Here is a 25,684-nt window from a genome sequence, read left to right as displayed (position 1 = left end):
ATTACGGACTTTTTTCAACCTTTTACCCTTGAGGAAGCCTTGAAAAAATGTGGAGGTCTAGAGCTCTGGAGCCGCATGCAGCTCTTAAGTCTCTGTGTTGTAGCTCCCCTCCCTATTTACCGCGGCCGGCGGTAACACTTCAGCCGCGGGGGTAAATAGGGAATATTCCCTCTCCTCCGTATGCATTGCAGAGGAGAGGGATTTCCCTTCAGGGGCGTACATGGTTGGGGGCAAAGCCATTAGGACAGGACTCGAGAGAGAGTTCCGTCTAGTGTGCTCCTGTCTACCCCTGAAATGGCCTAGTGGCCAAAAATTTTTGCTGACCTCTGGTCTAGAGGAACATCTGCTAAAGCCAATCTATTAAAAGTCATTGGGGAAAAAGCCTGTTTACCTGATAGCCAGTGGAAAGAACAACCCTTCTCCTTCACTGGATGCCAAAATATGATCATTCTAGACAGCTAAAAACATCATTAGTTTCATGCAGCTGGCTGTACCAAGGGAGTTACCCCCAGAACTATGCAAGCATAACCAAACAGAAGGTTAATCAGCAACGTTTTGAGGAACCCCTTGCAACCTCTGGAGGAACCCTGGATGAGAATGGTAGCCCAATTAATGCTCAAGAATTGGATAAACAGATAAGGGTGGGATTTGTTCCAGTTAGTGCCAGAACAACTTTGATATACTGATCTGGGACATTAGAAATTACCAGAGTTTAGTAAATGTTGAAGGGATAAACTACCAGACTCTTTCATAAGGGACTTTCACTTGATTTTCTGGGTGTGTACCCTGTGTACCCTTTAGCCACTGGAGGAAAGAGTGTGAATACAAAAAAGATGCACAGGAACATGTAAAGCTCCCAAGTGGGAATGAGTTCAATCTCTCAATGGGTTTGACTCCACTAATGGGTTGATTTCAAGTTTGCCATTTCCATTGAAATTGTGGCTGCTGTGTAATTCGACATCAGTATGCCATGTGTGCATCTGTTTGTGTTAGACTCAAACCTGGTTCACTAAACCCAGAATGTTTGTCAAAACCCAAAATTAAATGAAAATGAGAATTTACCACCATTGATCTCAGTTGGACAAAGTCAATATGGCAGACTGATCCCACTTTTAGGGTGTCCAAGTCCATCAAGTTCAACCATATCAAGCAATTTCCATAATAGCAATGCACTTCTTACAGCAAACAGACCTTATAATAGAGAAAGGGTGCTTGAAATGACAACCATGGTGAATATGTTGATGATCACTATGTTACCTTGAGAAAGGAACCCTGCTGGGTCCAGAAATGTTGTCTTTTCAACAGCGCATTTATAATAAAGCAAAAAACCAAAAACTCTGCCTAAAATGTAGGCATTATATAAACACTAAAATGTGTTTTGGAGTGCTGGTGACTTTGTGTTATTATTCCAAAACATGTATCAGTCCTACCTAGGACTACAATAACACATAAAGGATAAGATTAAATACAGCAAAGCAACATAATTTAATGCCACATACCATACAAGTGGCATATTTTTTTTTCCTAGAAAGAACATAAAATCCATGCATACCACATGCCATCCACTAGAACAGTTCTTAATAACAAATACCCAAAACTGCATGGAAAGAGAGCCTAAATCCATATGGAATAGTCACTTTGATTTGCAAAAATCACACTTTCACACTCGTTTTGTAACAAATTCCCAGCATTTGTCACCATGCAGGTTATACAAGTGATGTCCTTAACACATAATGACAATTCATCTATGTGCAAAAAAAAAAAAAAAAATTCCTTGTCCAGTATTTTATCTTACAAATCGGCTTCTAAATTTAAAATTACTGCATGTCTCTTTGTAGGGTAACATGACTGATGTATTAAATATAGCATACCAATCACAGGGAACTATTTATAAGTTATATCAGTGCATCTTTTATTTTTCAGTGACACGGAGACGATCTTAACCTTTGGTCGTCATAGAAACACCCACTGGTGATGCTCAGATGTGACATTCCTGCGGGGATCCCTATGGTGGATTTGTCAATATCAAATATTGAAGCTATAAATTCTACTTCACTAGCTGTCATCTTGTTCCTGAATCACTTTCAGTTTTTTTTTCCTTTAAGAAAGGTTAAGCCAACCACATAAAAATATCCTAAAAGGAATAGAGTACCTTAATAAATGCTTTATCCAATGCACATGGAAGACAATGGGTTTTGTTTACATATCTGCACCCTACTAAAAAACTGATGCTAATAAATTCTGGACTCCATCAATTTGTAATCTTAATGACAAATGCAGAAGCAGAACACTCACTAAGCATATTTCACCATTCCTACATCCTAGAAATGATAATATGCCTTAAATTAAGTTGTCATGTGACCTTTGCACCTATGTGAGCTTGTTGGACGTTCCATTGGCCCTATGTGGCTATATCCATATTTACTTCCTAGGGGTGAGTTCTACAAGTTCATGAGATTTTGTGCCTGATTAGCCAAAAGACATCAGGTACCAATGTTGGAGGAGAAGCAATGGCCCATCAAAAAGGGTTGGGGTCTGAGATTTTGCAGGGCTCTCAAGTTCCCCAACACAAAACATGAGTCTGGCTTTTAGGGCAGAGGCAAAGTCATTTCGGACACAGACCTTCACTGAGCCCGATATATATAGTTCTGTATTGTAATAACACATGTAACATTCAATGCTGCTTTGCCGTGCCATGGGGTGGTATTGAAAAGCAACCCAACACACCTCAAATGCAAAACGTATTTTCTAACATGTCTTCACACATGACAACTCTTGCTATTGCACTGTCCTGTGCATAACAAGAGTTATGTGTGCTTTTGGTTACATTAGAGTGCATTAGAAGCCCATTACACTTAACTGGATTGCCTTAACACAATGGAAACTAATGCACAATGTAAAAAATTTAAAATGTTTTGGTATTTTGTACAATTAACAACACCCTTCAGTGTAAACACAAGAATGCAAACAATTGGCCATGTACTGTAAAATGAACATAAATATATATATATATTCTTTCAGGTATTCAACCTTTTGCACTTGCCATTATTGGTTTTTGTGTTTGCCTAGCCATACAGTGGTCTCCAGGACAAATGGGGAAAAAATCAAGCTGGCTTTAAACACACTTTAAAATTCCAAAGCAAATTTCAATACAATTTAAACCTAGAACCAATATCTTACTTTGCCATCAGGAATTTTTCTTTGACTCTTAAGTTCAAGGGTGTATATTGAGGAAAAAGTAACTCTGGAGCTGTATAATAGGCTCCCCCACAGAGTCATATCTTACTTTATCAGTGCCAGCCTACTTCCCCAGTGCAGCCTAAAGACTCCCCGCAACAAAATAATTCTAGGTCCAGGGTAAAGGGCAGTGCCTACTTCCTTCTACAGTGTAGTTTGGGGGCCTTGGTGGCCTATTGCCAGGCTTGAGCACTTGCACATAAGGGTGGTGTTTGCAAGGTCATTATTTTGGGCAATTGAGGATCACATGGGGAGGCAGACTGGCACTGTAAAAGTAGTATGTGTCATTGTGGGAGGCATGCAAAACAATGGTGTTACTGTTACTATATTTTTAAGACGTTCTAGAGCAAAATCAACATAGTTCTTTCTATAAATAGTTGTACGGAATGTGGCCAAGGATAAGTTTTCTGTTTTTAAACTTTAGGAATGCAAACAGAATGAAAACATCACCTATAAACAAGATCAAAGACCCGCAGGACTAAAATTTTAAAGCTTTTATATGAAAGGAAAATTGCCTGAAGGTCACTTCCTTCTGAGAGTTTTCAAAAGCCTCGGCAAATTCCCAGGCTACAAACAGAACAACATTAAAAACCACAGGAATAGAGAATGAGAGTGGTGGAGGAGAGAGTGAAATTGTGAGAGAGTTGAGGAATAAAACAGAGGCAGGATATGGAAGTGAGAGATAAGGATAGAGTGAAAATGAGATAGAGAGAAAAAGAGAGAGAGAGAGAGAGAGAGAAAGAAAGAGGGAGAGAGAGGAAGGAAGAGAAATAAAAAGACAGAAAGAGAGAGAGAGAGAGAGAGAGAGAGAGAGAGAGAGAGAGAAAGAAAGAAAGAAAGAAAGAAAGAAAGAAAGAAAGAAAGAAAGAAAGAAAGAAAGAAAGAAAGAAAGAAAGAAAGAAAGAAAGAGAAAAAAAGAAAGATTACCAGCTTGGAAGAAGTAAGAGAGAGAAGTAAGAGAGATGGGAGAGAGAACAAGGGAAAGAAAGAATATTCAAAAGAGGGAGAGGTAAAAGGTATCTACTAAATATTCTACCCGTACCCCACACATAATATTACCTGTACCTGACTACTGGGAGGGTTTTATATCTCATAAAAATTTCTTTGCCTGTTTGTAAGCCAGCTGTGTCCTGTGTTTCTATGGCCATCTGTTTTCCATATGCTTTTCACCTGGGCACAGATGTTTTTTTTTGCATGAAACTGAACATCAAACATCCAACAGTTTGAGTATTTGCCTTTTTTGGCCCATCCCAGGAGATTTCTTCTTCCTATCATGGCACAAAGCATAAAATGTGGGCAGATCAATTAAAGAGAAGAGTAATCCTCTTAGACAGGTTTCAACAGATGAAATGCCCCTATTTTTGGAATATTTTTGGCTTATATACAGTTTAAAGAGTTAAGTGGGCATTTATATATTTCCTAGTATCTACCTTTAAGTGTTAAGGCTTCATTTTTTTGTCTTCCTTTAGCACAGGGTGTGGGGGCTAGGTGGCCTTAGGGCCCTCTGTCCGAGCTTGACCAAGGCTCTGCAAAAAGGATTGCTGGAGAGGACAAGAGTGGTCCTCAATAGTTTAAAGCAAACTGGACAATAGGAAGAAGCCACTGTAGATGGGACCTGCTGATGGAGTCTGATAGAAATTATATTTCAGGTGCCCTTGTGAGTTTAATTCTGAACTGGATCTGTGAGGGTAGCCTACAGAGGAAAGAGTTTCTTCTAGATCAGTGGTCCTCAACCTTTTGGTGCTCGCGAACCACTAAGTCTACCGACTTTGGACTCGGGAGCCATGTGTCACCTAAAGGGGAAGAAACCTCCCCCAGAGTGATGTCATGATGCCAAAACCCTCCATCTCCAGAGACACAACCTGCCCACCGCCCTTAGCCTGCGAGCTGTACGGGAGATATGGTCTGAAGCTCTGGCCAGTGCGCCCCCCAAGCGGGTTCTTTCTCCTGACCCCACTGGGGGGTGTACCGGGGATAGCAGTGGATCACTGCTGTTCCCTGTGCTCTCGCGGCCCAGTGGTCAGACAGCCGTGGACTGGGGGTTGGGGACCCCTTTTTTTAGATCAATGCTTATCAACCAGGGTTCTGTGAAACCCTATGGTTCCTTTAGAGGTTTTAAGTGGTTCCCTAAGCAATAAGCAATTTGTGACTCTCTGTTCAGTTTAACTGACACCAATGTGTCATGGTGCCACAGGGCAGGGGTGGTGGACCCTCTGTGTCCACAGCCCAATTGTCTGAGGCATGCATGGGGTGAGGAGTCTAACCAACAGCCCAGTCTTCCCTATAGCCTCTAGAGGTGAGGCTGTTATGCTGCGGGTTGTTGCCAGGTTGTGGCCTCTGAGCACGCAGAGGCTGGTGACTGCTGACAGACAGAAATAAAGTGTGGTGCCGGAACAAGAGACAGGAGTGTGGTCAGACAAGCCAGAGGTCGGGGTATGTGGCAAACAGAAGTAGCTGTGATTCGGGAAAAAGTCAGGGGAGGCGACGATCAAGGGTGGTCAAGAGTAAAGCCGGGGTCGGTACACAGAAGAATCAGAAACATGAGGACACAGGGAACTGATCATTTATTTCTACCTATGAATACCAATGTTAACCAGACTGGGAACCCAAGAAAATTCTTGCTTTGCTCTGTTCTACTTTAAATACAAAATCCACCAGGTTCCCCTTCATTCATACCTGCACTAACACACACAGTATAATGACCTTCCTTTTGGTGACGTTTCTCAGCAGCACTACAGATACTTGATCTAAAAAAATCTATTTCATGCAGGAAGTCACCCAAAGACACATGACAAGACAAAGACTAAATGCCGAGCAAGAAAGCTAAACTCCCTGTATAGTCAAGCTTTTTATTTTAATCAACAGAAAACAAAAATATTTTCAAACTTGTGATCCATGTCTCTGCAAGTACCTTGGTGCCCAGCACTTTTTACATTTTTCACCCTGTGGTGAAGCAAGTGGTTGAAAAAATATATTGTTCCAGCGGTTAGAAAAATGAATGCAATCAGGAGCCATGGGAAGCCTGGCTCATCTCCAGTTACCAAGCATTTCTCATCTCAAAGATGTGCATCATTTGTTCGCCGGTGCAGATGACAGTGGGAGCCCAGACCTGTATCAGCACCTTGTCCAAGCACGATTCATCAGCATGGAAGACACACCTCTACTTCTTGCTGCCTACCCCCACTCCAAAATAAAGCTGTTAGCATCAAATCTCTGGTTCAAAGGGATTTGTCCAATTGTTTACACTCCTAAAAGCCGGAGTGAGTGATCGGAAAACGGAGTTCAAGGAAGCTACAGGAAATGAATTTCATTCTATGAAGATCCCCTGGTGATGTTTGGAACAGCTTGAGTATCAGCTGACAAAACATTTAAGGAAAACATCAATTCTGTTTTCTAATAGCAGTGCACCTTGTGTCAATACCATGAAATGGACTTTATATAGTAATAAAGGTACCAAAATAAAAAAGACAGCATTTACACACATACAAGGAATGTTATGCCTTATTTCTGTCCAAATTTGTTAACTCTGACCTAGGGACACCCAGATATTTAAATTTGTGATGTTTAGTTATAATGTATATATTGCGCGAACATGCCAATAGTTCAGTTTCTAAATCATTTGTGGTTTTCTTAATTGGCAGCAGTAGAAGAATGTCTATGACCATTGTATCCAGAAACCCCTATGAGTGTAAACAGAGCAAACACTGGCACGTTCCCATCCCTTGTCTGCAGCAACATTACTTTAATATTACTGTGGTAGACAGGGCATGTTTTCCTAAAATCCTCCTATACACTGGTGCCTGTTTTGCCACTTTGCAGACAGACAGCTTGGCAGCAACAACTTTTTGCTCAGGAACCGAACACAGTAAAATGTTAGCAGAATAGACCATTTGGATTTCATGGCTTTTTAGATGGCTACAGTTTAGCTTTCAGGAAATGAAGTAATGTTATTAATGCTTAAATTGATTAGGTTTAGTGCTTAGGATTTTTGCCACCCTGGTTTCTAATCCCACATGACACATTAGCTGTATGGAGATAGAATAGGTTTTCTGCCAAAAGCATACTGGTGGTAAATTGGTCTCCATCAGAATTGCCCCTAGTGTGTATCTTTAATGTAGAGCTTTGAGTGTATGCTCCTTTTGTGGACAGGATTTATGCGAAATAAGTTTTCATCAAAAATCATAAAATTACTTACTAGTTTATATAATATAATTATGCAAATGTGAGGAAATTGTATGAATTAATTTCCATATTACACTTGACAAAGGCTGGATAATATGGTAAACCATTTTTGGTGTGTCGGTAGAACTCAATCATGCTGTTTTTCCATACTGATATTAACCCATATGTGTTACAATATTATATCGATACTTTTATATGAAAAACTCTCAAAATATAATCCACAAAACAGGAGTCTTCCACATGTCTCACCCTAGAAAATCAGCTCTGTCTCTATCAAACGGTACTATAACAAGACATTTCAGAAAAGGGCTTCCAATATACCCAGCTCTTGTTTTTTTTATGCAAGATAGGCAAAAAGATATTGTAATACCTAAGAAGTCCTTTTGGCATTACCCAAAATACTCTAAGCATATCTAAGTACAAAATCAACAATTTAATGTATTGCATGTTGGAAATCCTAAATCAGGAGTAGCTATAATAGTTTTCTTTTTCAGGATATGAACATTTTCAACACATTAGGAAAATTTCCACTGAATTTGTCAGGAATGCAGTTTTCTTAACACTTCTTGTGGGATGGAAAGACAGCACAAACATTTTCGTTTGTGTTGTGTAAACTACTAGTCCCATCAATTCACCAACAGAGATTACTAAGGGCAGATGTGTCACAACCATGGTTCCTTCCACAGGCTGGAAGAGTGGAATGGAGAAATTAGTGTAGCAACCCAGGGCCTGGAAGTGTTATCTGCAGTAATACCAAATGAAAATAAGGTAAGCAAAGTCTGAAAAAGAGGAGTTTGTTAATACCCTAAAAAAATCTTCCTGGGTAGTAAACAGCTGCCACACCATGCATCCACTTCCTCAAAAATATCTCACTTTAACAAACAGTAATGTGTTAAACTGTATTTAAAGCCAACATCTTTTTTTTTACTATTTTAGATTGATTAGGGAAAGATTGGTACCTGTCACCATTTTATTCATGGGTGTGTTCTGCTAGGAAGATTCACCCTATTTGTCTTGTTGACCCTTTTCACTAGAAGAAGAAAAGATTGGACCTCTGGACACTTGTTAAGGTGACATATGTCACTGTATGAGTTATGTGCACTCATATAATACTTTGGGCCTGATTTATTGAAGCTCGCCAAGACTGGAGATGATACAATTTCATCAGTGAAGCTAGGTGATCCGGCAATCCTGGAATGGATCTGGTCTAGGACTGAAAACATTTGTTATCAAAAAAAAAAAAACAATAAGAAATCCATTCCGAGATTGCTGGATCACACAGCTTCACCGAGGAAAGTGTATCCTCCCCAGTCTTAGAGAGCTTTATTAAATCCGGCCCTTTGTCCACAGGACAGGAATTAATTGAAACCCACTCAAAACTGCATCCAGTTTATGTTTGATGCTAGGAACTGAGAAAGTCAAATGTGTGCAGTTTGCAATGTGAGTGGACTATTGTGGAAATTTAGTACATGAACTTCAAAGCTGTTTGCAGGGTAAATATTGGATGGGTGCAATGAGCACCATTGCCATTGGTTGGTGGTAACACTACCTGCTGTTTATTGAATATTGCACCCATCCAAAGTTTTTCCTGCCTTCTGAGCAAGGTATTTGACTCTTAAGTGATATTCAAAGGACTTCTGTACAAAGCACCAGCAAATTCCCCCGTATTTTCCTTCAGCTGACCATGGAAACAAAAAAAAGAACACAATTGGCATTCCATCCATTTACCCAGTGCTAAAGTACCAAGTATTTTAGCTATACATTTAGGATAACTTTATCTGCCTCTTTTCAACCTTGACCACCTTACTACTGGTTTATGACTGCTGGGAGGCCTTCTGAGTCAAAAGTGAGAAACAAGAGACAAGAGCCAGAGCCAGCAAGCATAAAAAGCTTGTCTTTGTTTTATCAATAGAGCTACATGGACTCACAATTTACTTTACAATATTTTCCTTATTACTAAATTAAAGTGATATTTGCTTACTACAAGTATAACCCCAGTAACATGCCCTTATATAAGCACCTACAATACCCTGCAGAGCAGTACTCTAGAAAAGTTAGATTGTAATATAGGTCAATCAGATATCTAGTTCTTTGCAATGCCTATGTCAGTCTAACACATAACATGTCTACAGTGGTGGAAAAAGCAGAACTTTATCAGTTAATTTCTTTTATGGTCTGCCAGGTTTTATCTGTTAATCTTCAAAAATGTTATACTACAAAGGAATCAGTTGATTAGATGGTCCATACAATACCTACACCTTGGTTATGGGTGCATATTTGTGTCCTGGACTGGCCACTGACTTCTTCATGAAGGCTCTATTGGAGACATCTTTCTGATGAATGCCATATTAGTGGCAGAAACAAATTGAAAAACACAAAGACAACGCTCATGATTACAGATCCATTTAAGGACTGTTCAAGTCTTTGTGTTGCACAGAGATGTACCCACTTTCATTCCCTGGTAATAATGCCAACCAAGATCCTGGCAGTGATTGAAAAGCCTACCATGATCTCACTTCATGTTAATTTTTAACCCTCACATGTTAACATGTTATTAACGTACTTCAGCCAAAAAAAAAAAACACTTTTTGATAGAACACAAGTACAGAGCCTCTGCTAGGTTTTATTGTTGTCTATGTCCCTACTTGGATTACTTTCATTTGTTCAAGAGAAAAAGTGGAAGAACAGCAGCTCTTTATGGCAGAAAAAGAATCTAGCATAGCTTAAAACCTTTTATTTCATTCACTAAAACTTATAATTATTAGAAACAATATTTGTAAAAAAGCCCATGGTAATGTTACCCTTGACTTTATAAAATACTCTCACATCCATAGAATCCAAATCTAGGTCAATGCTGTAAGTAATTTCTCTCCTGACACGTTTCGCCCTAAATGGGCTTCCTCAGGGGTTTTTTGAGACCTTGGTTTATTGACTTCACGAGAAGAGAATGGAAGAGTACATTATATTATTATTTGTTCAAGGCAATATAGAGTAGAATGTGCTGAAATGAGCTATTGCAAAATGTAGTGCAGCTTTAGGGACATGTCACACTGGAAGACAACAACCCCTGGAGCTATTGTTTCACTAACTTCCCCTCTTTCCTCTGTCTCAGTTACTGCTTTATTACCTTATCTGTTAAGACCCCTCTTGGTCCAATCCTGTAAAGACCCCGTTGGTCATACCCCTTTACTTTATATCCCTTTACTCTTCTCCTCTCCAAACGATTAGACTGTGCATTTATCTATGAGGCTTATGGCTCTCCTTCTCACTTTACTCCCAAAAACCTTTCCATTTTATATTAATAATAGAGGATTTAAAATTCTGTTCAAACAAACTTGGCAATCCCATAACCAAGGTTTGATTTTGGCTAAATTGGAAATTATAAGGAATTTAATGTTGCTCATATCCCTACTAGATAAATCAAAACCACTTTTTTTGCCCTACATTGTGCCATAAGTCATATATACAACTTACACAATATATTATCATACATAATCAGGTTTCCAGCAGCATTGTAAATATAAAGCTTTCTAAATGAAAGCACACACACATCTTTGGCTCAGTGTGTGAAGACCAGCTAAGCAGCACAGGAAAATCCATCAATGCTTTTCATTTGTATACTCCTCTGTGATAGCACAAACACTATTAAGAGCTTACTGGATTTTTCGACAAGAGGTGGAGTGACCCAGATTTATCTTAGAAGCTTGTACAATCCCAGAGATGTCTATCACTGCTCATATATCCAGCATAGAATATTGGTAATAAATACTGCATGCTCAATAATGTAAAGCTACATCAATCTGAAAATGAAATCTATTTAATCAGCCAAACACAGTCGCCTTTTGAGTTCTCAATGCCAGGGTGTGTATAGAGGATTTCACTTCTTTTAACACAGTAAGGCTTCCATATTTATTTATTTTCCCCAGCAGCGAAGAATCCAATAAATAACTGAGAAATGAAATGATATCCATAACTAAATCAAGGTTTCACATTGCAATGTGGCTCAATATGCAGCTCTGCTGAGACATCACCCTTGCATGTTTAGGAAAGTAGCCTAAGGCAAAGTTCTTCACTCTTCCAATGGCTTGGTACAGTTTTAACCTTCACAAATGGTAATGTGCTCCGAGCATGAGATCTCTCCGAATATTTTACATTGCAGCAGTTTAATTTTTTTATACAGTCATCAGAGCTATATGATAGTTTGAAAAAAATGGCCATTTTTGATTTATCAGTCTAAAGCAGTGTTTCTCAACCTTTTTAACATGGAGAAACACTTGAAATAACTTTCAGGTCTTTAGAGAACCACTGCTATAATTATTATATACAAAAATCATGGTACATTAGTATGGGCATCAGTAGTAAAAATGCCTCCTACATTGCTGGCCACTGGGAATAATGTCCCTCTTACAAATAGCCAAGCAGATCATTGGTGGCAGTGGTAATTGACCTGAGAAGTAACAAATGCTCATTGCGCAATGGACTCCAAGCAAACCCTGGAAAAACCCTGGTTGGGAAATACTCAATGTACAGCTGTACCCCAATGTTGTATGATGATTCACTGGGCAAAACAATAAATGACAGAATGGGGACAATCAATGCCATTTCCTATGGGAAAGAACACAGCTTGGTGCTTTCCAATGTGTCCTCTCCCCCCCCCCCCATAGAACTGAACAGTGTGATTTGAATATTTGTGGTGGTGTTGGTGGAGTTTAGGATGGGAGTAGCATTAGCAAGGGACACAACTTCCACAGTTCAGGTTTTTAAATAAAACCTACACACCAAGTCAACCACTTTTATAAAATGGAAAAAAACACTTTTTCACAACTTTAAAACTCTTGATTAATACAACATTTTATAAAAGACAAAATCTCCCAGAAGCCATGCATATATTTATGTATATAAATGATTAAGAGTATAAGGCTGGGTTGAGAACAATATCTTTTCAGTACCATCACTTCATCAGTACATAAGGTCAGGTGTTTAGAACAAAAAAACATCTAATTTTAGAGGTGGCCCTTGTGAACATGCAAGCAGTGCCAGCTAAATAATTGCCTAGTTACAGTATAGATAGGAGCAAAACAATTTGTCAGTACTTTTCAATATACAGACATGAATCACCCATTACATTCTGGTCACGAGCAAGATGATCCATGACACTAGTGAAGATGGAAAGTTTCAGTCTCTAAGAAACCAACTCAAGGAAGAAATACTTATTACGAAAAAAAATGTTGTTTTCACATTTCATACCAAGAAAGCAGAATATATAGATTTAAAATGGTCAGAGGGACTGCGGTTTGGAAAAAAACTTTTATGTTAGAGTTCTCTTGCAAAAAAGACAGTTGATACCTCTCCCATTGCCCACGCCAATGATTTTTGCTGTATGTAAAAAAAGAGTGCAGGTTATCCCTCTTATTTGATAATTACATTAACGTATAGAGTGGCCACCTCCGGAGGCAAAAAATAGCATGAAAATGTAAAAAAAGAAACAGAGGGGGCTTTCAGGCTGTGTTCATGTAAATTACATATTTTATGTATTTGTGCTAAGATTCATACATAATTACATATACATCCATTAGTCACCAACCAATTAACACCATGGGGTGGAATTGGACACACTATACATACAGTCAGCTAGCGTATTTCGTTCAACAGTTTGAGTCTTTTTACCCGACACATTTCACCACTAAGGGCTTCGTTAGGGGTGTGTAGAACCAACTGTTACGTTCTTTATTAAATAAATTATTTAATTAATGTTACCATCATTGTATATTTCTGTTCTTTCTAAGTGAGCTCTTAGTGGTGAAACGCGTCGGGTAAAAAGACTCAAACGGATGAACAAAATACACTAGCTAACTGTATGTATAATGTGTCCAATTTCACTCCATGATGTTAATGGGTTGGTGACTATAGATGTATATGTAATTATGTATGAATCCTAGAACAAATACATAATTATTGATTTACATGATTACGGCCTCAAAGCCCTGTCTCTTTCTTTCTCTACATTTTCAATGTACATAAAAGAAGCTTAAAATTGGGAAGTTTTTGAGTGTCATATTCTTCCCCTGTTATGTGCAGTGGTTCTTCCCACTGGTCTCTATATCACTAAAGGACAAAATAAGAACATAGGGTCCGGTGGACTGAACAACTGACTGCAAAACCGGACCAGGAATTCAAAACTCCCAACAGTGTCAGATATCTCTACAAAAGAACTGGGAGTTAATTGCAGGGGTAACTTTTATCAAAAATGTTTTTCTACCTTCAGTCAATTTAAACAAAAGTCCATGTTTTTGACCCAAAGCACATGATGGAAATTACATGAATGGAAATAGGAGACAATATTTAGGAACATTTCCTGAAAAATTAGTACAGAAGTAAATCTGACTTACACTACACCACTGCTCAATACCAAGAATCTTGAGTCAAAACTCTTTCAATAATACTTAACTATATACAGTATTATTAATGCATTCTCTATATTGAGTCATCAATTGATCCAGAGCTAAATTAGAACCACTGAGGTTAGATGGCAACTACACAACATGATCTTTAAGATTGATCTTTGTTACAAGATTTGTAATCCATACCAACCAATCACATTGATTTTTTATAAACAATAAACTGAACTTTTATTAGCTGAGGCTATACCTAACCTAATCTCAAAGTCCTAAAGTATACTAAATCAAACAACAATGCAGTATAAAGGTCATCTTAGTAAACTATAATAAATATAAAATAAAAAACTTTGAGGCCCCATGGTACTTACATTAGTGACATGTTCAATGTCCCTCCAGATGTTACTTTCCCTAGGAAAATCTGCCAAGTCTAAAAAATTATCCACTATGACTTGGCCAATCACGTCATGTCTTGAAAAGCGGTCAAAATCATAGACGGAGAAGTGGAGTTTCCTACTGGGCAACTCATTATAGGGAACAGGAAATAAAAAAACTTCATCAAACACCGGATTCAGAGTCTTTCGGTGGACCTTAGTCTGGTGTTTAGTCTTCCGATCTGGAAGTAAATAAATCTTGACGTAAGGGTCTGATGTCCCAGAGAAGTCCTTGGCTGGTAGGCCAACTGCCTTGTGAATCTTTACTATAAGTTTTTCCAAGTCACAATCATATTTAATGATGAAGTTAAGCTTCCCACAAGATTTGGTATTGTTCCTTCGACCATCATCTGTCTCTACAGACCTCTGTTTATACAGTTCAGGCTTAATTCGCCCAATTCCAGTCAACTGCTCCTGCTTCTGAAATTGTTGGATGTTGAAGTCAGGGTTGGAAAGGTTCAACTGTCTTCTGATCGAATTATGTCTTAAAAAGGATAGAAACTGATTTAGTCCCATGCATGCAAGGAGCAAAATTAATCTTAAATACTTAATGATAAACCCAAGCTATGTACCTTGACACTTCGTAATGATTAATCCCTCACTTAAGCAAATTTTGCAATACAACATAAATAATTTATTATTTGTAAAAGGGTTAGTCAAGTCAATAATAAAAGTTCTGTATTTTGGTGATTTTCACCCCTTTCATTGAGGTTCAAACGTAATATTAAAGGCTTTACCTTTAAGATTTCACCTGAAAACCCCCATCCTTGATGTTTTTCTGCAACTGAGAGTTAACCAGGTTCAATGTACTCTCCACTATAAACTCTACTTTGTCTGTAAGACCTAATTGGCCAATTGATGCAGTACCTTCCAGAGACATAATGGAGACAGACACAAATAGTTTGAATCGGGATGGAAGTTCCATAGTGTTTAATTTCCAAAGCACATTTCTTGCAGAAGATACCATAATTCTAAGTTCCTTTTAGATCCAAACCAAGTGATTGAGGTTTTGTCCATTACCAGACATCATCATGGACCTGATTTATGAAAGCTTTCTAGGACTGGACAAGATACAATATAAAATGGGAACCTTGGTGATCCAGCAATCTTGGAATAGAAAGCAATGGAATAGAAATCTTTTTAATGACAAAGGTGTTAAACCCTAGACCAAAGCCATTCAAGGTTTGCTGAATCACTCAGGTTTTTATATAATAGTTTGTCTTCTCCAGTTGTGGAGAGCTTTAATAAATCTAAAATAATTTAGCAATGTAAATGAAGTATTCTTTACTATTTAATGGCTTTGAAAATGAGAATACTTGCTTATTATTCATTATAGCCCTACAGATCAAACACGTTGCTAAAGAATGATATCTAATCAATAAAACCCCTACTGTTTTCTATCATATTAATTAATTTATTAATGTCTGATGTAAAGATAATGACCCAGTTTGACTGCATGAACATCTCCAAAAATAGATTGTGCATTGTTTTATGTGGCAAAGAAGAAGCGGTGCTAAGATTACAGGTTGTTCATCTACATAATGCAACCACAAAGCTCTTTTTGCACTTGGAGCTAGATATGTGCTTTTCTTCAACACAACAATGATCTGATAGAAATACATTATGGAATTATTTTTAAACCAGGCATGAAGGTATATAATAAGTTTGGGACTGCTGGTTCTTGGGCCTGCTATCTTTCTAACCCCAGGTTCCCTTGCACAGCTGTAATACTAAGCTGTCAGCTAGTGAGTAGTGTTGATCGAATATCTCATTATTTGATTTGACAGCTATTCGATCGAATAGGAGAATATTGTTTGGGTGATCGAACGTCGAATTTGGGTTTTCTTGGGACTGTGTAGAACTGCAAGAGCAATCAGAGGACCTAGCATAACTATAGTATGTGTTCTTGGACTATAGTATGTGTTCATGTCAAGGGCCGTGGAGTCACATAGAGTCCTGCTAGGGCTGCAAGAGCAATCAGAAGATCGGAGCTGACAGCTCCGCTCCCCTGATTGCTCTTGCAGCCCTAGCGTAACTATAGTATGTGTTCTTGGATCGAGATTCTCCCACGGAATCCCCGTGCTCTAGAGGCTAAATGGGGACAAGTCTCCCCATTCATTCACCTCTAGTGCTCTGTGATTGGCGGGGGAAAGGAAAATCCTGATGACGCTTGAGCTGTCATCAAGGTTTACCTTTTCTCAGCCAGTCTTGCTTGCTTTAATAAGCTTGGGCTTATTTTTTTGTCTTGATGAAATAATAGGATGGCCATGATTTATTAAAGCTCTCCAAAACAGAAGCAGATAGACCATCAAGGCAGAACCTTGGTGATTAAGCAAACCTGGAATGGTTCAGGAATGAAAGCATTTGTCAACTTCTCTAGCCATGGAGAGCTTTATTAAATCAGGCCCAATGTAAGAATATGTCTCGACAAAGGGGAAACTTTTCAATCTCATTGTAAAGGTTAGGTAAACTTTCCTAACACGTTTTCTTATCCCTGGGAGGAGTGGAGACACAGACAGCAATATTCACTAAGGACTTGTGGTTGAAAATCATGTAGTTAGCCACTCCAGGTTGCATTGCAAACCTGATGTGCCCAGGAGCAGCAAACCTTGCCGTAGGTCAATGTCGTTGCATGCGTTGCCCTTGCATTTAGGAGGAAAGCCAGATGCAAAGACAGAAGCATTTGGATATAAGATACAATAAATTTAGAAATTAGTATTATAGACACTGACCTAGCAGAGGAAGTTGGCTCTGTGATCTGCCGATGCATCCGAACATTGTGAACACAATTTTCCTTGGTGCTGCTCTTGGCTTCCAGTGGCATGTCGGGGGAGGTATGGCTAATCTTCATTGATGATTCAGGGAAAAGTGGGGGTTGCCCCAAATAGTTATCACTGTAGTCATGCTCATTTGTGTCACTGTCTGTATAATTCAGATGTTCATGTTCTTTGCTCCCTTTCAGGCCACGTTCTCGCCAGGGAATCCAGCAAAGCTTCCATGAGACAAATAAGGAAACTCCAAAGAGGGCAAGTCCACAGGCCGTGACCAAGAGGGACAATAAACTCACCGAAACATCTGAAATAAAAAAAGACAAAATATAAAAGTTAATGTACAGTAATTCCATCTCAAATAACCCAATTGTGGATATCAACTGAATATCACCTTTAATGCACTTCAACAACCTGTCAAATGTATTTTTTTCCATTCAAACACATGCAGCTGCATTTCACCTGCACTTCCATAGGACAGTCTACATACAAAGAAACACGCTGCATAGTAAAGCAATTGGAACAAAGTTTCTACACTGCTGCATGTCTTCCTTTTTAAAAGTCAATAGGTGTGTAATGACCTGCATCCCCTTATGCAGGTCAAATGCAGGAAAACAACACCCGTACACAGAAGGCTAAAGCGTGGAACTAAGCTTAGATGGCAAAACATCCCGAAACTGTGAAAACAGTAGGTGTGTCATATTGAATAAAAGCTTGAAGAGAGTAAAGTATCATTTTCTTTGAACATCAGGTTTCCTAAGGCTCCAGAGGTTTGCTATATGCTCAACCATGCTCCCATCAACACCCACTGAGCTGAATGGGAATGGTTGGAACCATTGTGTACACATTTGCACGCGGTTGTGTTTGCTGTGAGGTTTTTACCACAGTTCCTCGTAGCAACATGGTCTTTTCAAATACTTTTTTAGATGTACATGTAAAAGATATCAGTTTATTGTAGTTTCGACTCCTTCATATACCCTAAGCCTATGAGCCAAGTCATGAAAAACAGTACACTTTTTGTGTAGCTGATATCTCAACTATTTTATTAATTATTAAAGCTCACCAAGGCTGGAGAGGATACACTTTATTCAGTGAAGCTGGGTGATCCATTAAACCTGGAATAGATTTCCTAAAAGTCATTAGCTATTTGTTAGCAAATTTTTTTAATTCTGGACCAGATCAATTCCAGGTTTGCTAGATCACCCAGCTTCACTGATGAAAGTATATTCTCTCCTGCCTTAAAGAGCTTTTTTAAATTAGGGCCATTGTATCAGTTAATGTACACTTCCAATAGAGCAGCCTTTCTCAATCTTTTACCGTGGGAGACCTTTGAAAAAACCTTCAGTTCTTCAGAGGACCTCTGCTATAATTTCTATATCCACAGCTCACAGTACATTTGGTGCACTAGGCATCCCCTTTGAACCTGGAACAGGTAAACTTTGGCTGGTATACCATGCCTTACCTGTGCTTCTTCATGTGTGGATGGAGAAAGTAGGCAGTAGTAGATTTATTATTTGAGGGGTAGGCAGGCTGGTGGGCATGTAAGAACTGAAATGGCGGTGGTGTCTAGGAGTGGCCCAGACATTACTAAAGTGTACCCTTTAGAGCAGGGGTCGGAAAACTTTTATGGCCACTAGGCCATTTCAGGGGTGGGTGGGAGCACACTAGGCCGGACTCTGAATCCCACTCTAATGGCTCCACCCACCCCCAGGGAATGCCCCTGAGGTGAAATCCCTCTTCTCCGTATGCATTGTGGAGGGGGGGGGGGTTTCCCTTCAGGGAGCTTTCCCTAATTATTTTTATTTAAATAGGGGACAGCATTAGGCCTGATCGGCCAGAGGATGTTAGGTTGGAACGAACTAGCGGCTAGGCCGTATCTGGCCTAAAGACCAGGTTTGCCGACCCCTGCTTTAGAGCATGTATTGTCATTATTTTCCCTCTTCTTGCCTTGTTCATGTAGCAAGAAATAAGACAGCATTACTAGTCCTTTCCGGTGCAGCTGGGAGGTAAGTTTCTATAGACAAAAACAAGCTCAGAACTACATCTCCTAAAACCTCCTGTCCTACACACAACATATACGTGGACTCTTGGGAGTCAAAGCAGAAGTGTAAGGTTGGTGGAAAAAGAAATCAATGTACATAGGTGGATACACAGTGGAAGTCTGTAGTCCATCAGGGCTGACAATGCTAGTTGGGATTTGAGTACAGTAAAAAGTGCTATGTTGTCAGTCCAAAAAAGAGTGAGGCACATGCTGACTTCCTTGCAGATAAGCGACTGTGTTCACAAACTTTAGAATATTTAAAACCCATATTGCCTTGATATACACATAAATTGATTAATCCTTGCATTGTCAAAGCTGTATAAAATAGGCAGATCAACAACATAAGTGTTCTAAAATACCTGTGAAGGAACTAGAACAAACATGAGTTGTGATGGAATGGAAAAAAACTCAAGACTCGGAAGTCTCCGAAGTGGGACGCAAACCCTACAAAATCTAATTAATAATGTATCCTGCATTATACACACATTATTGCTCTTTTGAATCAGCGAAAGATGTTTCAGTTACAGTTAATTCACAGCGCTTTCAAGCAGCCATTATTTCTGACTATGTACTTAACTGGCAGGGTTTAAATGAATCTTGCATATTGGTATTTTGTCATTATCCGTCTTTTACTCACCCACTCAGATAGAAATGATGATAGAAAATTACAGTTAATTGGATTTCTTCTGACTCTCGTTTATTTTATTAATGTGACATTTTTAACCATTTTTTCCATTTATTATTAATGGTTTATGTCTAAAATCATGGCTACCCTGGTCTACATCTTCCAAATGATCTCTGCCTTCCATTTTTTGACTTGGTAAAAATTGTGAGAGCACAACATTGAATTTTATAAATACTGGGTGACCAAAAGTCAAATTTTGCCCTCTTTAGCAATAAAAGGAGGTGATGGAGGCAAGATGGCTTTATATATGACACCAGTAAGTATGGTTCTAGTCTGCTTCTACAAGGTCATGAAAGTTGCTTAAAGTGAACCTTTTGGCAAAAGAAGAAAAGTGTCAAAAACTACTAAAAATGTTATAAGTATATGTTATGTCTATGTTGTCCAAAACATTTTTTTTTTTTAATCTTTGTATAAAAATTACCATTTTTCAAATGAATATTTAATTCGGAGAGCACCTATGATGTTGGTGTCAGAGTATCATGAGTTTTCCACTGAAAGTGTACATCAAAAGCTGTTTGAGTTCAGACTCTCTTTCCCTAACATCACATCACAATTCAGTATGTTGCATGTATGCAATTCAGTTAAATACACTTACTAGTAATAATTGCACATTAGAGATAAAAGGACCATCCTAGGACCTCCAATTATTTCAAGGGTTCCCCTATGGTAAAAAGGTCTTAGAGTGAAGGTTCTGTTTAGCTTGGTCTTCTTCTCCTCTCCTGGTGTCATTGTACTTGTCAAATATGCAGGTTTGTGACCTGCAACCCTTTTTTATTAAAATAAAGGTTAATATTTTTTATTAATGTTTAATACTGAAATGCAAGTGTACTTCAATGGTTAACATACCAGGACGCGAGGAGCTAGAACCTCACAATTTCATTTTGTTTCCATTTAATGATGATTAAAATGTCTTTAATAGGAACAAACAAGATGGCAGGTCAGCATCAAGACACTGTCAACTGATGATAGATTCATGGATCTGTTTCCATGGAAATGGAAGACGTGTAAATCAAGCCTGTCACCAATTACCTGGACTGTATATGTCTGTGCTGAAATATCTGTGGTGGGATAAGCTAATGTAGAATCATAGTGAAGGAGACTGATATAAGAATACTTCAAAATGAAAAAAGACTTTTGTCTCAGTGTTCCAATAAATTGTTTGAAACAAAAGGGATGTGAGGCAAAATGACCTGCAGTTACTGTAGTTTTATGTGGTGAACCAGGTTAGAGATTGATTTGTCCTACATTACATTGATTAATACTGGCCAGTGAAGGAGATTCAATCCATATTACACCAATTCTTTTGATGGATTTTCACGTTTCAGGATCAGAGACACTTGAAAGCTATAATCTGGACAAACAGCTAAATTCAATATTGTAATACATAAAAAGAGAGCTATTTTACCTGCCAACGGGCGTATGTTTCTTTCTATACAGACCAGAGATTTACACAGCCCTGCCAGCAGGATAGACAGTGTTGACCCGATTGTCTCTTCTGTATTCAAGCAATTAAAGCAGACCTATCACCACATTTTATACTTTCCATAAAAGGGTGAATAACGCTTCAATATAATATCAAAAGTGTGTTTTTTTATAAAGAAGAGGAAGCTTCTATTTTTACTGACTTGGTAGTAAACACTAAATGGGAAGCCAAAAGCCTCATGGGATACCTTTGTCATGTAGGCTTTGGGCTGCTCCTTCTGCACATGCTTTATTTTTGGCAAGCACATAAGGGGCTTTTTGCACAATATAAAAAAAGTGCCAATGTCATGCATACGCAGTGAGGTCTGCACTTTTTTTTTTTTACATTTACAGGAAAAAACATAACCCGATCTTGTGCCTGCACGATGCAAAATAGGTGACGTGTGTTAATTCCCCACCTACTAGATTGTAAGCTCTTTGGGTGGGATCCTCTCCTTCTGTGTCACTGTCTTTATTAGTTTGTCATTTGCAACGCCTATTTAATGTACAGCGCTGCGTAATATGCTGGTGCCATATAAATCCTGTTTAATATTAATACTAATAATAATAATAGGAAGCCGTAAGAAGAAGGAAGAAGGAAGAAGGTTCCTCTGTGCTGGCCCATGGAAAGAAACCAGGACACCAAGTGACTGAATGGAAGCCAGTTGTTGAGGGAATCGAGAGCTTTGTGAAAGTTGTGTAATTTTTTTTTTAATAAATGTTCCGCTTTAACCGAGTGTGGCTCGGGGTACATTTTTATGTACCAAAAGCGGTAACCCTGAGCCACACACGGGGTAGCATAAAAAAAAACTCACCTGCTCCCCACGATCCAGCGGTGTCCTCCAGCTATCCCTGGCCAGCTTCTGCATCACATCCTTCAGCTTGATTGTTGTGATTGATGAGTGTCGGTATGTTGTAATCCGCATTGTAATCCGCTTTTTGCATATTGATCACACTGATAAAGTTATAAAAAAAAAATCCAAATAATAAATAATAAATCCAAAAGTGTATCTATTATTATACCCTTGTTTGGACAAACTTAATTTTTTTAAAATTTTTTTTAAAAAATCAATAGGTTACATTTATTGTGTTTTTTATTATTTCTTTATTTTTTATAATTAATATTTATTATAATATCATTCATGATTTGTGTTTCAAACTTTATCATACCCAGGAGTACACAGAACAATGTACCGCTTTTGACATAAAAATATGGACATAATTAGATGGCCAGGAAGGTTAAGCAACAGTTAAGCCATCTCCCCTAAGCCTCTGAATGATGGAGCAGCAACAGAATTATATGGCCAGCTCTCAGCTCTTACTTAAATTCAGCATGTTCCATGTCACCATATCTGCATGCAACACACTTATTGGCCCTAAGGGCCACCCAGTCTTATCTCAATCTTAGAGCTGATGTTTAGGGTATTACAAGAACCTGAAATCAATTCTTATTCATTAGTAGCTACAATAAAATAAATTTCAGGACTGAGCAGCTATATTTGATAGGCATTTAGGGATAAGAACAATGTTACAGTTGTCCCCCAAACAGGAGGTATAGATAAATCATATGATGACAAAACCTGTTTCAGTAACAAAAGGTATGCAAAGAAAAAAGGTTTTCTCTTTCTTTTAAGGATACTTGCAATCTCTTTGGGACAAGAAGTAAAAGGAATCAGCAAGAAAAGAGCTATAAAAGAAGACATTTATGGCTGGAACAGTAACAGGTATGAACTATGGCAAGAAATGGGTAGCCCAAATCTGACACCAAGACACCAAAGTCCTAAAGAGCAACTAATCCACCTGCACACAGAGCTACCTGTGTGCAGGTGCCATGCAAAAAAAGCAGGTCCTGGACCTGTCATCACTGCTTTAAAGGAAACAGCCATCTTCACCACCTACTCCACTGTAGTGTTCTGAGAAGATGGCGATACTCTTCAACCATTGAAAGGCCACTGATGGTGTAACTCCTGCACATGCACAAAAGTTACAATAAACCTGATTTATTGAAGCTCTGCAAGACATGGGAAGATAGCCTATTATGGGTGAAACTGGGTGAAACTGAAAACCTGGAATGGATGTCTTAAAAATCATTTGCTATTGTTTGGAAAATGTTTTTAATCCTGGTCCAGTTCCATTCCGAGTTTGCTGGGTCAACCAGGTTATCCTCATAATTGTATATGTTCTTTAATCTTGGAGAGCTCTGATAAACTATGCCTATTGTCTGGCTGTGCATGTGTCACTGCACAGTTCTACACTACACCGTGCATGGGCTGTACAGTGTAGAGCTAAAACAAAAATCAGGAACCAGAGCTATGTTTTTTTGCCAAAACAGACATTGCATCTCTTTTTTGCCTATTAGTGCTAATTTCTGGGGAATTGTGTTTTTTGAGTTTAGATCTGCTTTAAGCTACTTTAATGGGCAAACCCACGTAATTATGGCTCAGTTAGTGAACTTTTCCTGAAAGTAAAGACCATGTGCAGTGGTGACCTTGCTGTCTGCCCTAGGTGCTACTTATCTAAGCCCCTGCATGACCACCATTAGAGGCACCTAGCCCATACCTAAATTTCTAAAACAAAACTGACCTTCTCAGTACACTGTCAACCCATGTCATATGGTAAGCGGAAATCTATTTCAAATTAAACTAATCTGACAGCTGTGAAAAGGTGAAAAGGTTCATTCCCTTTTAACACCCAAAACATTTCTTTTGTGCCGCAGTAACTTCATTTTTTTTCATGTACCACAACGTATGAATAGTTTCAAAGCAAACATAGCGTGATGATACATCAGTGTCTAGACTTTCTTTTATTAAAAAATACAGAAAAAAAAGCTTTCAAAGTGTTTTTTTTGTATACAGTAGTACAGAAAAAGAAAAAAAAGTAAAACTAGATGATAAAAGCTTATGCCTAAACAGTGACAAAGGAGAACTCGCTCGGTATGTCCACACAGATACAATTTAAGAATGGCAAGGTCTCGAGGCTTGAAGAACTTCTAAAGAGTAGGATTTTTTTCCTCTGATAAGATTATATCCAATATGATAAGAAAAGACTAAAGGCAATTAAGTAATTTAAACAGATTAAAGACTAGAACATTGCAGTGCTAGATGTCCTGATTCTATTCAAGGTATGAAAGATGACTAAAATAATTTTGAATTCCATTAATGGAACTGTCCTCAGTTCAGATTAGTGAGACTAAATCTAAATCTTTTTAGCTGTGGGGTTCTACATTCAAGTAGCAAAAACTGGATACATATATGGATTTGTGCGTTTTCCTTGTGCTTTGGATAATATGTTCCTTTTTTCAACGGATTTATAACGACTATCCTCGTTCGTCGGCGTCGTTGGTTACTTTTTTTACAAACAATTTTTGGCCAATCGGTCGTTCGTCATTCGTTCGTCGTTCATTTCCAACGATAAAAATTGGACGTGTGTACGCAGCTTTAAGGTAATGGTTTTTGACCAAATTATGTGGTATGTATGGTAGCAGGCTATTTTTATTCTCTACATGAAATATCTCTGTTATTTATAAACATAACAAATACCTATCTCCTAAAACAAATATTTTATTATGTATTTGCCCTCCAACACACACCAAAAATGGGATATGGATAAAAAGTTCAGTTACAGGTGACAGAGAGAAAAGTGTTTATGAAGGTGCAAAATTTTATGATCACTGCTTGCATGTTTTTTGGATGCCGTTACCTAACAAAGAATAACAAAGGTCTTTGCCAGAATCCAACTGCTCAGTCTTTACTTGGTCAACACTACTACCTTGTTTTTATCCATGTTATACAAAGGTGAGTTAATTTGTTAAATTTGTTATATTGGGCCAAAGCACTTTGTTTAATTTCTATGGTTTAGCATAGCCGGTCCTCCTTCCTGAGCGGGTGGTATGGCTTTAACTGTGCAAAGTTGACAATATGCACTTCACTTCATCTTAATCCTCCATGAATTATCATAGGGCAGACATATCTCTATGTAAGAATCTATGCCCTGGCTCATTGCCTAGAATTAAACCTCAACAATTGGGCACATAATGCATCATTCAATTAACAGAGGTTTAAGGATGTTACCATAACAACTACAGCCAGGATGAGCCCTATCCAAGGTAATAACAAAGACAATAAAACAAATACACATCAAGTGAGGTGAATCAGTTCTGCTTGTACAAAATATTAGATTTTCAAGTTGATTGCATCTTTTGATGTTATTGAATGGTGGTTATGAAAGGTGAATGGTGCTCACTCAAACTGTTATTCAATTGCCATTTACACCTTCCATAATTCCTTCAAAGGCTTTCACTGAAACATGAACAGCAGAGTTTGTAGTGCCCATCATTTGAGGATACCTGTAGTATCAAAAAAAGTAGAATGATACAAGAAATAATAGAAGAGAAGGCAAACAAAGCTAGCAACTCAAGGTTGGCAGCCATGTGAGCCAAGCCGATTGTCAATGTTGGCTATACCGTAATCAAGGCTCTAGCT

At 38.4% G+C, this 25,684-nt stretch overlaps 1 protein-coding gene across 3 annotated transcripts in view; it reads right to left on the bottom strand.

Annotated features, from left to right (window-relative positions):
* SYT9 (synaptotagmin 9) overlaps positions 1 to 25,684 on the bottom strand; it is a 99,221-nt gene that overhangs the window by 40,734 nt on the left and 32,803 nt on the right. For all 3 annotated transcript variants that reach the window (XR_011922163.1, XM_072421897.1, XM_072421898.1), the window contains exons 2-3: positions 16,981 to 17,323; positions 14,186 to 14,732 (exon numbers count right to left, since the gene is read on the bottom strand). Coding sequence is in view for 2 of the 3 variants with exons in the window: in XM_072421897.1 (XP_072277998.1) it covers positions 14,186 to 14,732; positions 16,981 to 17,323 (890 nt within the window). In the remaining variant the exon portion in view is untranslated. The remainder of the gene's footprint in view (positions 1 to 14,185; positions 14,733 to 16,980; positions 17,324 to 25,684) is intronic.

The sequence above is a fragment of the Pyxicephalus adspersus genome, chromosome 9, assembly GCF_032062135.1.
Source record: "Pyxicephalus adspersus chromosome 9, UCB_Pads_2.0, whole genome shotgun sequence".
Taxonomy (NCBI): Eukaryota; Metazoa; Chordata; class Amphibia; order Anura; family Pyxicephalidae; genus Pyxicephalus; species Pyxicephalus adspersus.
The sequence above is the reverse complement of the archived record's forward strand: the minus strand, read 5'-3'. Positions and strand labels throughout refer to the sequence as shown.